This window comes from Lactuca serriola, chromosome 6 (assembly GCF_051521515.1).
Source record: "Lactuca serriola cultivar US96UC23 chromosome 6, Lser_US96UC23_V15, whole genome shotgun sequence".
Classification (NCBI taxonomy): domain Eukaryota; kingdom Viridiplantae; phylum Streptophyta; class Magnoliopsida; order Asterales; family Asteraceae; genus Lactuca; species Lactuca serriola.
Window position 1 is genome coordinate 39,493,075 of NC_136413.1, and position 15,952 is coordinate 39,509,026.

General features: G+C 33.8%; 1 protein-coding gene and 1 pseudogene across 1 annotated transcript; one reads left to right on the forward strand and one right to left on the reverse strand.

The window, feature by feature from the left end:
- Window positions 1–8,096: 8,096 nt before the first annotated feature.
- On the forward strand, window positions 8,097–13,434 carry LOC145058091 (alcohol-forming fatty acyl-CoA reductase-like). Its single transcript, XM_079006014.1, has 10 exons — window positions 8,097–8,205; window positions 9,587–9,690; window positions 9,786–9,988; window positions 10,065–10,165; window positions 11,625–11,799; window positions 12,116–12,277; window positions 12,377–12,458; window positions 12,547–12,816; window positions 12,908–13,035; window positions 13,176–13,434. The coding sequence occupies exons 1-10, from the start codon at window positions 8,127–8,129 to the stop codon at window positions 13,327–13,329; spliced, it is 1,458 nt and encodes a 485-aa protein (XP_078862140.1). The 5' UTR covers window positions 8,097–8,126; the 3' UTR covers window positions 13,330–13,434.
- Window positions 13,435–15,570: 2,136 nt separating this feature from the next.
- On the reverse strand, window positions 15,571–15,688 carry LOC145060729 (5S ribosomal RNA; annotated as a pseudogene).
- Window positions 15,689–15,952: the final 264 nt, after the last annotated feature.

Below are 15,952 nucleotides of genomic sequence, written 5' to 3' on the forward strand. Positions count from 1 at the left end.
TGCAACATGTCTAGTCGACGGATGTCGGAAGTGTGAACTTGTACTTCCACGTTGACTTCACGAATCCGGTTTGCTTGAACCCCGGATTGATAGGACTGGTTGGCTAGTTTGCCCACCATGACTGGGAGTGCTCGTTCGGCTGAACCTCCACCCCTGACGTCGTAGAAGTCCCGACACATACCGTAGGGAGGACGTAATCCTTGCTTTCGGCTCCAATGGTGAATGTGACTTCCCCAAGTGGGAGTTGGTCCCTGAAAGTTTCTCCTAAATGCGGGAGGTTGAGTGACTGGTGGGTTGATTACTTCTGGCTCTGAGTCTGTCCCAGAGTCTTCCCCTTCCTCTAACTCTGTAGGTTCCTCATCTTCTTTGGGGTCCTCCTCTACCCATCCTCCGTTGCCATGATTTGCGTAGTAGGTATCCCCGGGTGGATAGAATCCATCCATTGTGTCTGTGCGAGAATAGAGATATGAGAATTGTCTAGAAATTAAAACATGTAAATCTAAACATGTAAGTTAAACTATTGTATTTACCAAATACTCCTATAGTATTTAAGTTTGTACGTTTGATACCAGTGTTATTTTGGTAAGTTTTGACTTGTTGCTCACTACGAACATTACTCGACATACATTAGTCCGATCTCGGATAAATATAGTTGATCATGCTATATTTGTCCCAAATCTGATTACATATTCTGAGGCCTAGTCATAGTGTCCAACTTCTCTTAATACTTCTTGTATAGTTCTAACTATGAAAATAAATCATTGCATGCATGTATTTGTGCTTTTTCGGCCCAATAACTTAAGTTAAATGAAACGTGGTTTAGGTGTAACAACGTTTTGTCAGAGAATTTTAGTCCCTTTGCATTTAAAGTTTGTATATCTTATGTGGTTTGATATACTTAGTTCACTATAAACAATGCTCTGATACCAATCTGTCACACCCCCAAACTAGAACGGAGGAATCGTTTGAGGGCGGATGACTTCATGTAGTATCGTAACAATTGAATACATACTAAAGAAAGTAAAACAACCATCATATATACAATTTAAAAGTTACATTGTTGAATGATACTTATTTCAAAACAAATTACAATACGATGACAAAATGAGTTTTAAACTGACGCCTTAGCGTCACTTCTCCAAAAGATGAAGTTTACCTATATTACTGAATCCCTAAGAAATACAAGTAAATTTGAAAGAGTAGATCACGTTTAAGCTAGTGAGTTCATAAGTATTTAATGTCAATGTTTGTATAAATTTGAATAAAATTGTTTGTAGATGTTTCAAAACTCCTAGAAAATCCCATATTTTATACTAATATAAAAGTATTCTTTTACCAAGACCCGACTGTTTTTGAATGTTTGCTTCTAGAAATCCAATATTTTTCCATATGTGTGTGGTAGTTTAAAAGTTCCAAAACTGTAATGCGATAGTGTTTTTCACGCCTAGAATAGTAGATTTATGTATGTATAAAATCACTAAGGCATTTGATAACCCCATAAATCAACGTGTATTTAATACTCCATGTGGGTTTTATAACCATGCTATTGACCCAGACTGCCTGTAACAACGTTCTTCAGACGTTGGAATGTTATGACGTTTGTCACCCTAGACCTGTCAGTCTAACTGTAGCTAATAGTTTAGGTGCGGGATTGTCAATCCCCCGTATAGATCTATACACAAGTATCACGCTCTCCCTACAAGAGATTATAGTATATAATACAGGACTTTAACTGCATACTTGAAAGTACGTGAAGTTGAATGTCTCACAAAACTTAGTATCAAATAGATTTTACGTATGAAAAGTCCAATTATTCTTGTATATGAAAGTATTTCCTTGATATAGTACTTATAGTATGTAAAATCTCATGAATATCTAATAAACTATACCAATTATAGTTTTTCCAAATGTGTGATTCGTTTGTATGATAAACCCTAGTGTAGTGTCGACTTTGTATGTAAAGTATAACATTTGTAATAACATTATTTAGCATTTATACTCAAAATATAAATAAAGTGTTTGATATTTATATAACAACATGTTTCATTCCAAAAAGACAGTGTTATCATGATATGTTGTATGAGAATGTTTTCGTATGACAGTTATAAATCACATAATTTATTATCTAACAAAAGTATAGCAAAAGATTGATCTTTTTTCACACGAGGATAACCGTGTGTGTACTTGTATTCCCCCTCCCTTAAAAGTGTATAAAAGCATTTACAAAACGTAGTTATAGGGGTATGAACTCACTTGGTAGTAGTGAACAAGGCGAGACTAAATTCGAGCAGAACTTCGACTGGAGAAAGTTGAAGATCTCGGGAATCTAGGGAGCGTCGGGACTTGCGTCGTGAGCTAGTGGTAATACTGGGGCTTCAAGGTAATCTTAGAGGGACTCGAGAGGTGTTCGGTGGAGGAAATGGTAAGAGAATAGCAACCAAACCCGGAGCCCTAGCCTCCCTTTTATAGTGCTGGGGGCACTCACGAACGCAGAGCGTTCCCTATGGGAATGCAGGGTGTTCCCCTGAGTCGCCATGGCTTACGTACTCTTGATTCGACAGACGGATGGGACTGGCTTTGTGCCCCGAACGCAGTGCGTTCCCTCAGACCTTTTGTGCCTCGATCTTGTAAAATGCGTAACTTTCACGTACGAGCTCGGTTTTCGACGTTCTTTATATGCACGCGAAGGTGAGAATATACTCTACAACTCTCGTGTAGACTTCATCGGCTAATTTTTATTTATTTTTAATAATATATTTTTACAGGCCGGGACTAGAAAAGTCCATTAAAAATCCATAACTTCTTCATCCGGCGTCCATTTTCGTCTGTCTTTTTACCGTTGTACTACTATTGACGAGATCTTTGATTCTCGTTTAGGTTGTGTCGGCTAAAAATCGCTCGATCTCTATCTCGAGTTTTTAGCTGTCTACCGCTATATCCGAAAGTTCGAAAAATCATAACTTCCTCATACGAAGTCAGATTTGGGCGTTCCTTTTATGTATGTTCACGGTTTAATGATATCTATGACTTTCATTTAGATACTTAAGGTTAAAAAGTATTTTATTAAAACATCGTGTTTTACGTTTAACCGTATTGACGGTTTTGCTGTGAATCTTAGGTTGGTCAGAACTTCTTCGTTATAACTCGGATTTTAGTGTTCTTTATATTTCTGAAACCCTTGACACGATATCTATCATTCATGAAATCTTGTAGAGACTTTTGAACATTTTATTTCTGACGATAATTTCATTATATCAAAAGAGATTACATTTCTTGACTTTTTAGGTCATTACATTGATTCGAAATATTGGGTTGTCATATGTATGGTATGTGGTATTTTAAGAATCTCACTAAGCTTTGTGCTTACAGTTTTGTGTTTATGGTTTCATGTACTTCCGGTCGAAAGGGAAGGGCCCGACATGATGCCACAGTGTCCCCCAAAGTTTATTCTGTAATGGCTATTTATGATTTTTACTTTCATGTTTAAATAATATTTTCACCTTGAATGGTTTTGGGAACAAATTGTTGTATGGATTAATGTTTTAAAAATAAAAACTTTTCCATGAAGTTTTGGGACATTACATTCCGGATCATAAATCTCAAAAGAACTAAAAACTTGTTTTTTTATACGAAACAGTGGTTAAGATCACCGCCAATTTTAGAGAGAGATAGAGAGCATTATTTTTTCCTCAATATACAACTACAGAGGAGATGAGGATGACTCTATACAATTATATGTTAAGGACAGAGATTTAGGAGCGTGTGAGTATCTCTAGTCATGATACTTTTCCCGGTTTAGTGGAGTCCGCCAAAGATAGGAAGCAAGATCAGGTTTGTGCATCAGCAACAGTAGCCAAGAAGGCTATAGTGACTGACTTTCGATCAGGAGATCGAGAGGCTTGTGGATCTTGTAGAAGGTGTGGTCGGACTCATTGGTTAATTGGCGTGCGCCATCTTCTAGGTGTTTCTGATGCGGTCAGGAGGGTTACTACAACCAGGATTGTAGTCAGAGAGAGTCAAGAGTATGTGTCATTTGCAGTCAGCTAAACCATGTTAGTACGAATTATCCTCTGGTTGCGGATGGGATGGTTTTGGATCCTATACCTTTGGCTTCGTAGTTACCAGATGGATGGTGTGGGATAGCTAAAGTTCCCAGGGCTGGAGTTTGAGTTAGTAGTTCTTCAATGTGGTCGAGTGTAGTGTTCATTGGTGTCGTCAGTTCCTTTCCATTCTATGATTTCGTTGTTTCAATTGTACTTTTGAGTGATCTGTCAAATGGTAATGTCTTAAATAACTATGGTTCTATTTTGAATGATTATGTATGGTTGGATTGTTGTTGTTGTGGGGTTGTAGATGTGTAATGGAAATCTTTTATTTTTTTCGTTATGGGTTGTAGTCATATGTTTAAGCTCCAGAGTTTTTTTTTTAGGATTTTGATTCCCTGATACTTGGTGATGTCAAGTGAGGTTGTTAGGAACCATGTGGTGAATTTATTCGATTAGCTTGGAGATTCGAATAGTTGTGAAGTCCTCAACATTTACCAATTCCAAGTGGGGGAGAATCACCTTGTAAGATGGAAATATTTTTGAGTGCAGGTCATTCCAGAGTTCCATATTAAGGGATGGGAGTACAGCTAGTTGGGAATGTTGTCCGAATTGGAACTTATGCAAGAAATGTTGTTCAACAGTCAGTTGTGATTAGGGAAGTATATGTTGAGCATTCAAGGTTATCCCGACTGAAAAGTTGATGCTACGGTAGCAGCCCAAGATTGGGTTAAGGATTAGGCTCAGGTCGAGGGTTATGTAAGGAACTATCTACATGTTCTTGTTTGATGAAGACTTTGGAGTTTGAAGCATGATCCGAACACCTGATAGGGTCTAGTAGACTATGGGTCTGTCTCGTGTCAACATTGTTTGCTATCTTTGTAGTTTTATTGGGAAGACCATGTGGGAATCCCATAGCAGGTGCAAGAGTGATTGTAAGAATACGATTTTGGTCCGTAGCATTCACATTGGTTGAAATACACTCGATAGTTGAAATAGGTCGGAGTGATTGTAAGATTATATGAGGACCACAACATTCGCATAGTTGAAATAGGTCATTGTAGGAGTGATGTAAGACTACGATTTGGCCCGTAACATTCACTTGGGTTGAAGCATGCCTATTATTGTTTGTTAGTTTGTTTGTTATTAGGCATCCCTTGTTAGAAATAAGGGTTGTTAGAGTCGTGTTAATGTATAGGCTAGGTTAGCCTTTGTCTGTCGGGCTACTGTTTAGAAATTTAGCTTTTATGTTTGTGTGTGAGGTTGCCGGTTTCAAAGGTTGGTCGTGGATTCCATTCTTCAGTTACCAGTGGGACGATGTAAGGTCGAGAAGGCCTTGGTTGAAGTACATTTATGAATTTCTGGTCAGCATGGTCAATACATGAGAGTGACCTTGTCTGCCTGAAATTCAGGCATGATATTGGAATCTTCAGGTTATGGGTGAAGAAGTCTACTCTTCTCGATGTCGGTTAGTCGTGATGTGTTGGTGTTCATTTCTTCATCGGGTCTTGTATTTCTCGTAAAGCATTGAAACGGATTTTGTGTTAGAAGTAAGTGTTCAATTTAGAGCATTGTTCTGGTGCGATAGTGAAAGTGATTTTGACCTTTGGGAGTTCTCGCTCGAGTTTGGCTTCTGTAACTAGTCTTGGTGAACTTTGTGTTTTTATTCGCCGATTTGGGCTTGCAGTATAGCACTAGCTTGTTCCGAAGGGAGTAGACTTGGAAACCCGACAAGGGGGTTTGAAGGGTGTTTTAAGAGTAATTTGTAAGGATAGATTTCGAGGATGAGATATGATTTAAGTGGGGGAGAGTTACAACATGTGTTTCTTAGAACAGATCAGTTGAAGGCCTTATCTTTAAGGTTAGGTCATCTCCCTTAGCCCCTACCCTCTTATATTGTAACCCTATCTTTTCTTCTTGCTTTTGAGCTCTTTTTGGTGTTTTGGTTATTTGAAAGTTGAATGAAGACTTTGTTTAGCAAAGGCTCAACTACATCTTGTCTCCATTTCTTGGTGCAACTTCTAGACTTAGGTAAGTCTCCAAGTTCCCACCTTTATGGTTTATCCTTGTAGATCTAGACTTTTGAGCTCAGTTCATTCAAGTTAGGTTGATATGAATGGTTAGTTTTGATAAATTTGGCAGCTTTATCACTTCTTGAGGTCCCTAGGTCATCACATGTTTCAAATCGAGACTTGCATGCTAATTGGTTCCATGCATGGAGTCTTGACCCCATTTTCTTACCCTATTTGACTTAGTTTTGAGAGAGACATGCATTGGACATGCATGTCCATAAAGTAAGTATTTTTTACATTTCATTTGTGGGAAGGCTTTTGGAAAATTGGATCAAATGACTTAATGGATTAAGTTCTTATTAAGAAAAAAATTGTTTCTGCCAATGATCACGGCGTGGCCAAGGCGTGGTGGAGACAAGCTTCATGATTACGTTGTCCTGACATTCCCATGATGTGGCCAAGGAGGGCCCACGACGTGACGATGTCTACATGTCGTTTATTTTGTCCTCTTATGTTCACAACATGGCAAAGAGGTCCCCACAACATGGTGGCCGTTAACTTCCGTTGACCGTTGACTTTTGACCAGTTTGACTTTATGTCAAATTTGGATGATTTGGATTTGTTATTGAGTATTTTCCACAACATATTTTTCAGTTGCTTTGGTCTTTCAGATCTCATCCCAAGAACAGGTACTTTCCTTTCCTAATGCAAGTCGGGATTGAAAAAAAGGAATGGACTTCTACACCTTTATTTTTAACTTCATTACAATCGCCATTATCTTCTTCAGAAGGATATAAATTACTTAGAAACTCATCACCAGTGGTCTTTTTCAAAGATCTTTTGTTATGTACAATAACTTTATCTTCAAGACCTTTAGTGGGAGGGGTTCCATTAGTAGGAGGGTTACTTTCAGTAGCATGGGCACCTTCATTGGTATGGGCTCCTTCATTTGTAGCCACACCTTCATCTTCAATGCCACTTTCATCATCACTAACAACTTGATTCATTTCATCATCCCACCATTCCTCCATACCATTCCCAATATGATCAACATAAATTGAAATTTCCTGATATTCATACTCGGTATCTATAAAATCGGTATAGTCCAAATCATATTATATGAAATGAATGCCTAGATAATGTCGTGTTAGGGATGCAATAGTAAAGATTTTGAACATTTCCTGAATGGTTCTTTCAATCGATGTGACTACAGAGGATATGATTCTTACTAACATACACACAAGGATGTCGAAAAATTACACCATTATAGTGTAGATGGAGTCTCATATACATAGCTTCTTGATCTTTCACAGTCATGAAAAAGTTAAAAAAAAAAAAACAAAAAAAAAAAGAAAAAACAAACAAACAAACAAACAAACAAACAAACCAAAGAGTAGAATACCTTAGAACGTACATGAAGGCTCTCAACAGTGGCTAAGATGGTTAGAAACCCTTGGTCGTCTTCTTTATTGTGAATATACTTCCAAGTTTTATAGGAATAGTCCACTAAGCAAAAGATATAAACACTTTGTTCGTGCGAACTTTAGCACGTAGAATATATGATCTAGACATTTTTTACTTAGACTTGGAGTCAAAGTACATCATCTAGATAATTTGTTTGGAATGTCTGGCAAGGGTAACAAATATTTTTTGACTTTGGGGTCCATATAGACCAAAAAAAACTTAAATAAAATTTTAAAACCAAACATTAAACGTTGTTAGGTTTTTATGACATTTTCCCAATAATTTTCCAATAAAAGTTATTTGTTTTTATTCGGTAAAATAGTTTTGATATTATTATTTAATATATTATATTTTTAAAAATTTTGAGAATATCAATTGATAAATCAAACATTGTTTGATACATTTTAAATATATAATAAATGTAGTATGTTTATGAGTTTCTTTTGCTTTATAGGTTTAAATAGGTATTAAATACTAATGGAGTTTGGTGAACTCTAATCCCATTTTACATACTTGACTCTATATATTCTATATATATGTGTGCGTAATTCTATGCATTTCCATATACAAATAGTGCAAGAAATCTACTTGAATCTATTGTTACAAAATGGAGTTGGATAGTATTCTTGATGTTCTTGACAAGAAAATCATTTTAGTCACGGGTGCTACTGGTTTCCTCGCAAAAAGTAAAGTCTTGACTCTCTCTTTAACATTGCTATATATGTCTTACACAACGTCAAAAATGACTTCATGTCTATGTTCATAATATTAACATAGTATTACAAAGCATGTAATTTCAGTCCCTGTGATTATTATTATTATTTTTGTACTACTTTACTTGGCAATTTTATTCATTGTGATTTTTTTTGGTCCTATTTCTTTATTTGGCAGTTTCATTCCCTCCACTTTTAGATGATTTAACTAAGTATTAAAATGTTACTTTGATCACCTCTGCTTAAACTTTATAATATGTCATTTTCATGATTCTATTTTCTAAATTTTCGTATTTTATCACATGTATATAGTATATAAAATCTAGTTTTTCTTATAACTTTCGTTTGTTAACTTATAAAAAGAAAACATTTTATGTGCCTACTTTTATTTATGCGTCGATATAAATTCAATATGCTCAAAATTTCAATGTAAATTTGAAATTTTATTACTTCCTTTTTTATATACGTGTAAGTTTGTGGACGTTTTGATTTTTTTTTTTCCGTTTTCATACTTATTTTTATGTCCGCTTCATCGCTTTCTACGTATAATTGGGGTGACATATAATACGTTTTAAATATTTGAACATCCGTTCGTTAACTTAAAAAGAATAATCTCACTTGCTTATTTTTATGTGTGTGTGGATATAAAATCGAGTTTCTTTATCTTTTTGACGTAGATTTTATGTACGTTTTCGTTCTTATTTTTGTGTACATTTCACAACATAAACTTAAGTAAGTTAGTGGTACCAACTTCCGTGGATGTTTCTACCCATACTTTCCACCATTCAACTTTGTGAAATGGTATTTTCCATCCCTCTATTTTGTAAAATATCACTTTTAGTCTCTTGACTTACAACTTTCTAAAATGTCAATTCCACCCCTCAATTTTCTAAGGTTTCATGTTTAACCTCCGTAGTTTATATAATATGATTTTCGTATGGTTGTCACTCCACAACTCTATCAAATGTCACTTTGACCCATCGACTTTGAACTTCGTAAAATGACACTTTCTTCCCTTCGACTTTCTAAACTTTCGTGTCCACCCCATCCACCAATAGTTTTCTTAGTTATATCGACATTGTATATTTATCTATCAACAAGTGCAATGGTATCTAACAATGGTATCTAACTTTTATCAATATAATCATTAAAATTCAATTTATAAAACATATTGGCGTCTCCAAAACATGTGGTGGGAAAATACTAGTTTCATATAAATTAAGTAGTTATTGTCTACGTCATGAAACACCCATTCGATTTAATCGTCTCATGAAGTGCTCTTCTATGTTCTGTATTAGTAATTAACCATTGTATATGTATATCAAATATGGATATGTTATATGCATCATTGTAGTTTTTGTGGAGAAGATACTTAGAGTTCAACCAAATGTGAAGAAGCTATATCTTCTTGTCAGAGCAACAGATAGCATGTCTGCCTTACGACGCTTCCAAACTGAGGTATCGTTCATCTCATTACACATTTATTTATAAGCTAACATTTATGTTCATTTGTAATTCCTCTCAAGAACCAATAAGACACTTATACATCATAGGCAGTAGAAAAGGATTTGTTTAAAGTCCTGAAAGAGAAGTACCATACAAACCTACAAAACTTTCTCTCTGAAAAGGTAATTCTTGTTCCGGGGGACATAACATGTGAGAACTTAGGAGTAAAAGACTCATGTCTGAAAGAGGATATGTGGGGAGATGTTGAAGTTGTTGTTAATACAGCTGCATCCACAAACTTTTTCGAAAGGTACAAACTTTCATACATTTGACTTCATCTACCATTATTTCACTTCAACTAATTATACATATTTGGATTGTTGAAGATACGATGTTGCCCTAGCTCTTAACACATTTGGCGCTAAATTCGTTTTGGACTTTGCTAAGAAATGTATCAACATAAAGTTGTTGCTTCATGTGTCCACAGGTGCGTCAGACATAACTTCCAAATTATTTTTGAAAACAACTCTTTATGTATTGTTTTACCGTGGTTGTCGTATGATGTTTGGTATGTATCTTCAAACAACATTATATTTGGTTTTAATTTTGATTTCCTTTTCATTGAATTAATAAATGTAACAAAATTTATAACTTAAGTCTATCTCATAAAATATTTTCTATGAAGCAAAATTATGAATGTATGTTTAATTTTGTGTCTACCATAATTTTCTATTGTAATTTAATTATAAAACATATTAAAATAAATAATAAGCAGATTTAACGTTAACCATTTATTTATAAAAACTCGTTTAATTTGACCGGTCAAATGGGTCAAATAATTGCAAAGTCTATCTAATAAATATTAAAAAGTTAAAGCAATGTTTAATAATTTTCAAATTTCAAGATATCAATCTTATATTGGAATCACAAAGTAGACAATAGCTTCTTAATTGATATGAGACGATTAAATCAACTTAATTGATAGTAGATAGACGATTAAATCAACGTATTCGCGTCTCCGAAACATGTGGTGGGAAAATACTAGTTTCATAAATATTAAAAAGTTAAAGCAATGTTTAATCAATTTTATGAGTTTCTTTTCTTTGTTTCATTTTCTTTTTAAGTTTAAAAAGGTTCATAGTTATTATTTATCCTAATAAATAAAGATAATTTTGCTAAATGTCAATTTCTTATTGAATTTGACACATATCATTTTCTTAGAATTTTAAAATTATTTTTTTCTATTTGTCATTTTTGTATTTTTTTTTTCATTTTTATTAATTAATCAAATACAATAAGAATTTTAAAATTATTTTTTTCACCTCATAGTAATTAATGTGAATTAATGTATATAGTATTGAATTCTTATTTCTATTAATATATTAATGAATTGTATTTATGAATTTATATTAATTAGTTTTATTAGTATAGATTAATTAAGACAAATTGCATAAATGGTCCTTGTGGTTTACTTTAAAAAATACTTAATTTTACATGTTCATATTCAACATGATTATTTACAACATGATAATAATTTTTTATTAGTATAGATTGAATTACTTATTCTTCATTTCATTTATATTTATTTCAATAATTTATTTTGAAAAATATTTAAAGTCTACATCTTATATTTAACTTTTTTAATAAACTTGTGTAATACACGGGTCTCACACCTAGTTAACGAATAAAAAGTAATATATTTAAGATGTGTCCATCAGTTCTTCTCGTGTTTATTTTATTCTTCATATCAACTAATCTTTGAATCTTGATTTACAAATAATATCGGAAGCAAATAGTTTTAAAAATACAAAAGTTTAAAATTGTCATGATCCGTAAAACTTAATTAACTGCAATTTCCATATATTGGAATTGACAACTTCACTAACTCTCTATTTTAGAAAATTTAAGTTTTTTTTCTTCTAAATATCCTAATGATGCATATTCAGCCTATGTCTCTGGTGAGAAGCCAGGGATAATACTTGAAACTACGAGCTACCTGGGAGAGATGATTGATATCAAACATGAGAAAAGGATCATCGAAGATAGACTAAAAGAGCTTGAATATCACAATGCTAACGAACAAGTAGTTAAAATGGCCATGAAAGATTTCGGTAGGCAAAGGTAATCAACTACTTTTGATTTTGCCATCAACTGGGTTGCGACACAGCTTGTTACTCGTTTACCCGTTATGTCTATGTAAAACGTTCTTCTTTAACATTGCTTAAAAATATGTTTATTGTAACAAAATGTTTTTAATCTAAGTAAAGATAATGATTCATCCACTTGAAAAAAGCTGATTTGAGTTTTATACCTCTCATTTTATTAAAAGAGAAAATCAAGTATAAAATTTAAACCACATTATTGTTAATTAAAAACATAAGTGGAAACATTACTTTGCTATATATTATATACATATTAAATTTCGATTTCGATCCAGGGCGAATCATTATGGATGGCCAAATACATATGTTTTTACCAAGGCATTAGGGGAAATGGTTCTTCAACATTGTAAAGGAGACATTCCTTTGGTTATTTTTCGTCCAACCATCATCACTAGTACCTACAAAGAACCCTTCCCCGGGTGGATCGAAGGCATTAGGTAACTGATTCCTTGTTTTTGTCTAACAAGCAGATGGTTTATGATAGGAAGTTTGATATATCCTAGAAAAAACATAATTTTTATTTATAAAAATCACAGGACCATCGATAACTTTATTGTTGGCTATGGCAAAGACAGGTTAAGGTTTGTCCCTTCAGATCCTGAATGCGTGTTTGATGTGGTGAGTTTTCTGGAGAATTTTATCTCAATTTAACTTTCATCTTGAAAACATTTTGCTTAAATTATACTAATAATGTAAACGTTGGTAGTTACCGGCTGACATGGTGGTGAATGCTATGATCGCTGCAATCGTGGCTAATGTAGATCAAACTTCTTCTGTAACAATTTATCATGTTGGATCTTCGGTGTCAAACCCTATGACAAGCACCATGATACAAAAATATATCTACATGTATTTTACTCAACATCCATGGACAAACAAGAATGGGAAACCAGTCATAGTTAGCAAGCTTAGAACGTTGAAATCAATGGCTAGCTTCCAAAGATACATCACTCTTCGTTTCATGCTTCCCCTACAGGTTTCTCTCAATTAACTTCTCTTTCTCTAACTTTTTTCTCACTTCAAATTTTCTTATTTTTGTATGTTAAGAAAGTAAATTTCAATCGTAGGTACTTAAAGTTGTGAACGTAATACTTTGCCAAGCGTTTGCTGGTACATGCAAGAATATTGAACGAAAGATCAACTTTGTACTTTGGCTAGTGAAGCTTTACCAACCATATTTGTTCTCGAAAAGTTTGTAAGCATTATTAGTTCACTTCTTAATGAAAAATCTATTAATCTTTCCACCTTTTTAGGGGTTACGAATTGAACTCATTAATTTTGTTATAGGTACACCTTTTTAGGGGTTACGAATTGAACTCATTAATTTTGCTATAGGTACGATGATATAAATACCGAAAAGTTGCGTAACATGGTTAGGGAGAGTAAACAAGATGATGTATTCTTCAACTTCGACCCAAAGATAATTGATTGGGAAGACTACTTCTTGCATACACACATTCCTGGAGTGGTAAGATATGAGTTCAAATGATCAAGATCTCACATAGACGGGTATAGATCATGTATTTCCAATCTTTTTTCAGTTACACTAATAATTATGGCTTGTATCAATAAACATTGTATCAATTCGATCAAGATGAACAACTTAAATTGAGTTGGTTGATGCATAAAAGTATTCTCGCATTCTATAAGTGTTGTTTGATACTAATTTTATCAGTATCACCAAAATATTTAATGACACATGAAATAGAATAAAAATAATAATAATCGGAAGGGTTTCCCGCGTTTGAGTGGTGTGGAAGGTGTTTGTTTTGTGTGTTTGTTCATGTGTTTCATATATTGTTGTTATCTGAAGTACATTGCATGAATTGTTATTACGTATATTGGGATTTGAAAATTCTGAAAAATTAGATATGTAAGGATGCATTTATATGGTGTGCACGTACATTGTACATTGGAGTTCAAAAAGAAATCAATATCTTATTATGGACACACCAATCTACAACACCAACATATATAGTTAGATTTACTTTTTAGATGAATGATGATAAATTATTACCTTATTATTACTAACTTTATCAATATTATTAATTTTAAGTTTATTTTTTATTAAGATAAAAAAAACAACAATAATATTGTTTTTATAATATAAATAATATTATAAAAAATAAAATTCTAGATAAATTATTATCATTTTTTATTAAATTAGTAAAACATCTTTCTATTTGTTTTCTACATAAATATTAGTCATAAACGAAATAATAAAATTTATATTTTTTTTGTTAGTTATATGCAACTTTAGTTATTAATTATTTTTTCTCGTGTAACATAAACCACAAATAAACTAATTTTAATTTGGATAATTGAATTGTTTAGTTTAAATAAACAAAGTTAGCAACTAAATATAGATTTTAAATTTATTTTTATTAAAACATAAATTATTCAAAAATATAATCTTTTCCGTAAAACCTTTTAAGGATATAACATGTCTTTTAAGATTAAATAAATAAAGATAATAATCATTATTAATGTTTCTTTTAAATATATTTATAGTTGTAACTAATATTATTATCATTACTATTTTGTTAGTAAAGAAAAAAAAACGTTTCTTGCTAACAGAAATAAAAAAAGGAGTTTTTGTTTATTCTTTTATTTTTGTATTGCAATAAAAAAAAAGTACTTTTATATTCTAAAATTAATAAAAAGAAAAATAGGAGAGAGAAAAAAACTTAATTTTCTTTGGAAAACAATGTAATCAAAAGAATTTATCAATAAAAATAATTAGTTAATAATTATATAGTAGGTTAGTGTTTAGTAGAATGAGGTATAAAAAAATCCCTAAATTATCTTATACTCTAATCTTGTAAGTCACAAATTTAAAAAAAAAAATGCAAAAATAGTTCCTGTAGTTGTCAAAATTATGTAGTTGTGGTCCAAAAACGTTTAATGGTGTATCATTTGTCCAATTTTGAATATTTTATGTGGTTTTGGTCTCTATGGTTGAAATCTTGGTGTAGTTTTGGTTTAGACCTAACCTGAAATGACAGAAATGTCTTTCAATATATTTTTTTTTTAATATTTATACTTATTTTTTTTTTTTTCATTTAAAAAAAATCACTCACCCACCTTCCCAACCTCCCTCTCTCTCTCTCTCTCTCTCTCTCTCTCTCTCTCTCTCTCTCTCTCTCTCTCCGTTACTCATTTCACTTTCTAATTCTCACAAAAAGAGAATATCATCATCACCACCACCAGTCAACCAAGAAGAGTATCGTTAGAACTGTCACATCCTCATCGAAATCGTCATTTTTTAGATATCAACATCGCCACCACAACCACCTTGAATGCCACCACGGTCCACCACTACCTCCTTCAACAATCCTGATCTGTGTTCTAAAGCCACCGATCTGCATATTCTATCACCGAAAACCACCAGTTGCCCCCTCTACCGTCACCAGTGTTCATCCCCCCTTCTGTCATCTCCTAGTCTTACACTCTCACCCTTCATCCTTCATTCAAAACTCCAACCATTTGTACCCTCGTTGGCATCTATCGTACCTATAGATCGATGGTTTTGGCGAAACATATATATGGTAGAAGTAGTGGTGGTAGTGGCGAGCCAGATGCAACCCAACAAGCACGTTTTTTTAGCAAGACATCGTAAATTGAAGAGGAAGGGTGCAACTTTTTCTAGCACCCTAGCCGGAGAAAAAGAGCAGACGGCAGTGTGTGTAACATCCCCCTCTGGCACGTATCACAATATTGTCCGCTTTTGGCCACACGACACGAGGACTTCCCAGGGGGTCACCCATCCTGGTACTACTCCCGCCCGAGCACGCTTAACTGCAGAGTTCTTATGGGATCTGCTGCCCTCGCGACTTTAAAACGCGTTGTGATAGGGAAGGTATCCACACCCCTTATAAGGAATTCTTAGTTCTCCTTCCCAACCGATGTGGGATCAGATCTAACCCACTTTCACCCCCCATTATAGGGTTCGACGTCCCCGTCGAACACATCGACCCATGCCCTGGCTCTGATACCATTTGTAACATCCCCCTCTAGCACGTATCACAATATTGTCCGCTTTGGGGCACTTGGCACGAGGACTTCCCAGGGGGTCACCCATCCTGGTACTACTCCCGCCCGAGCACGCTTAA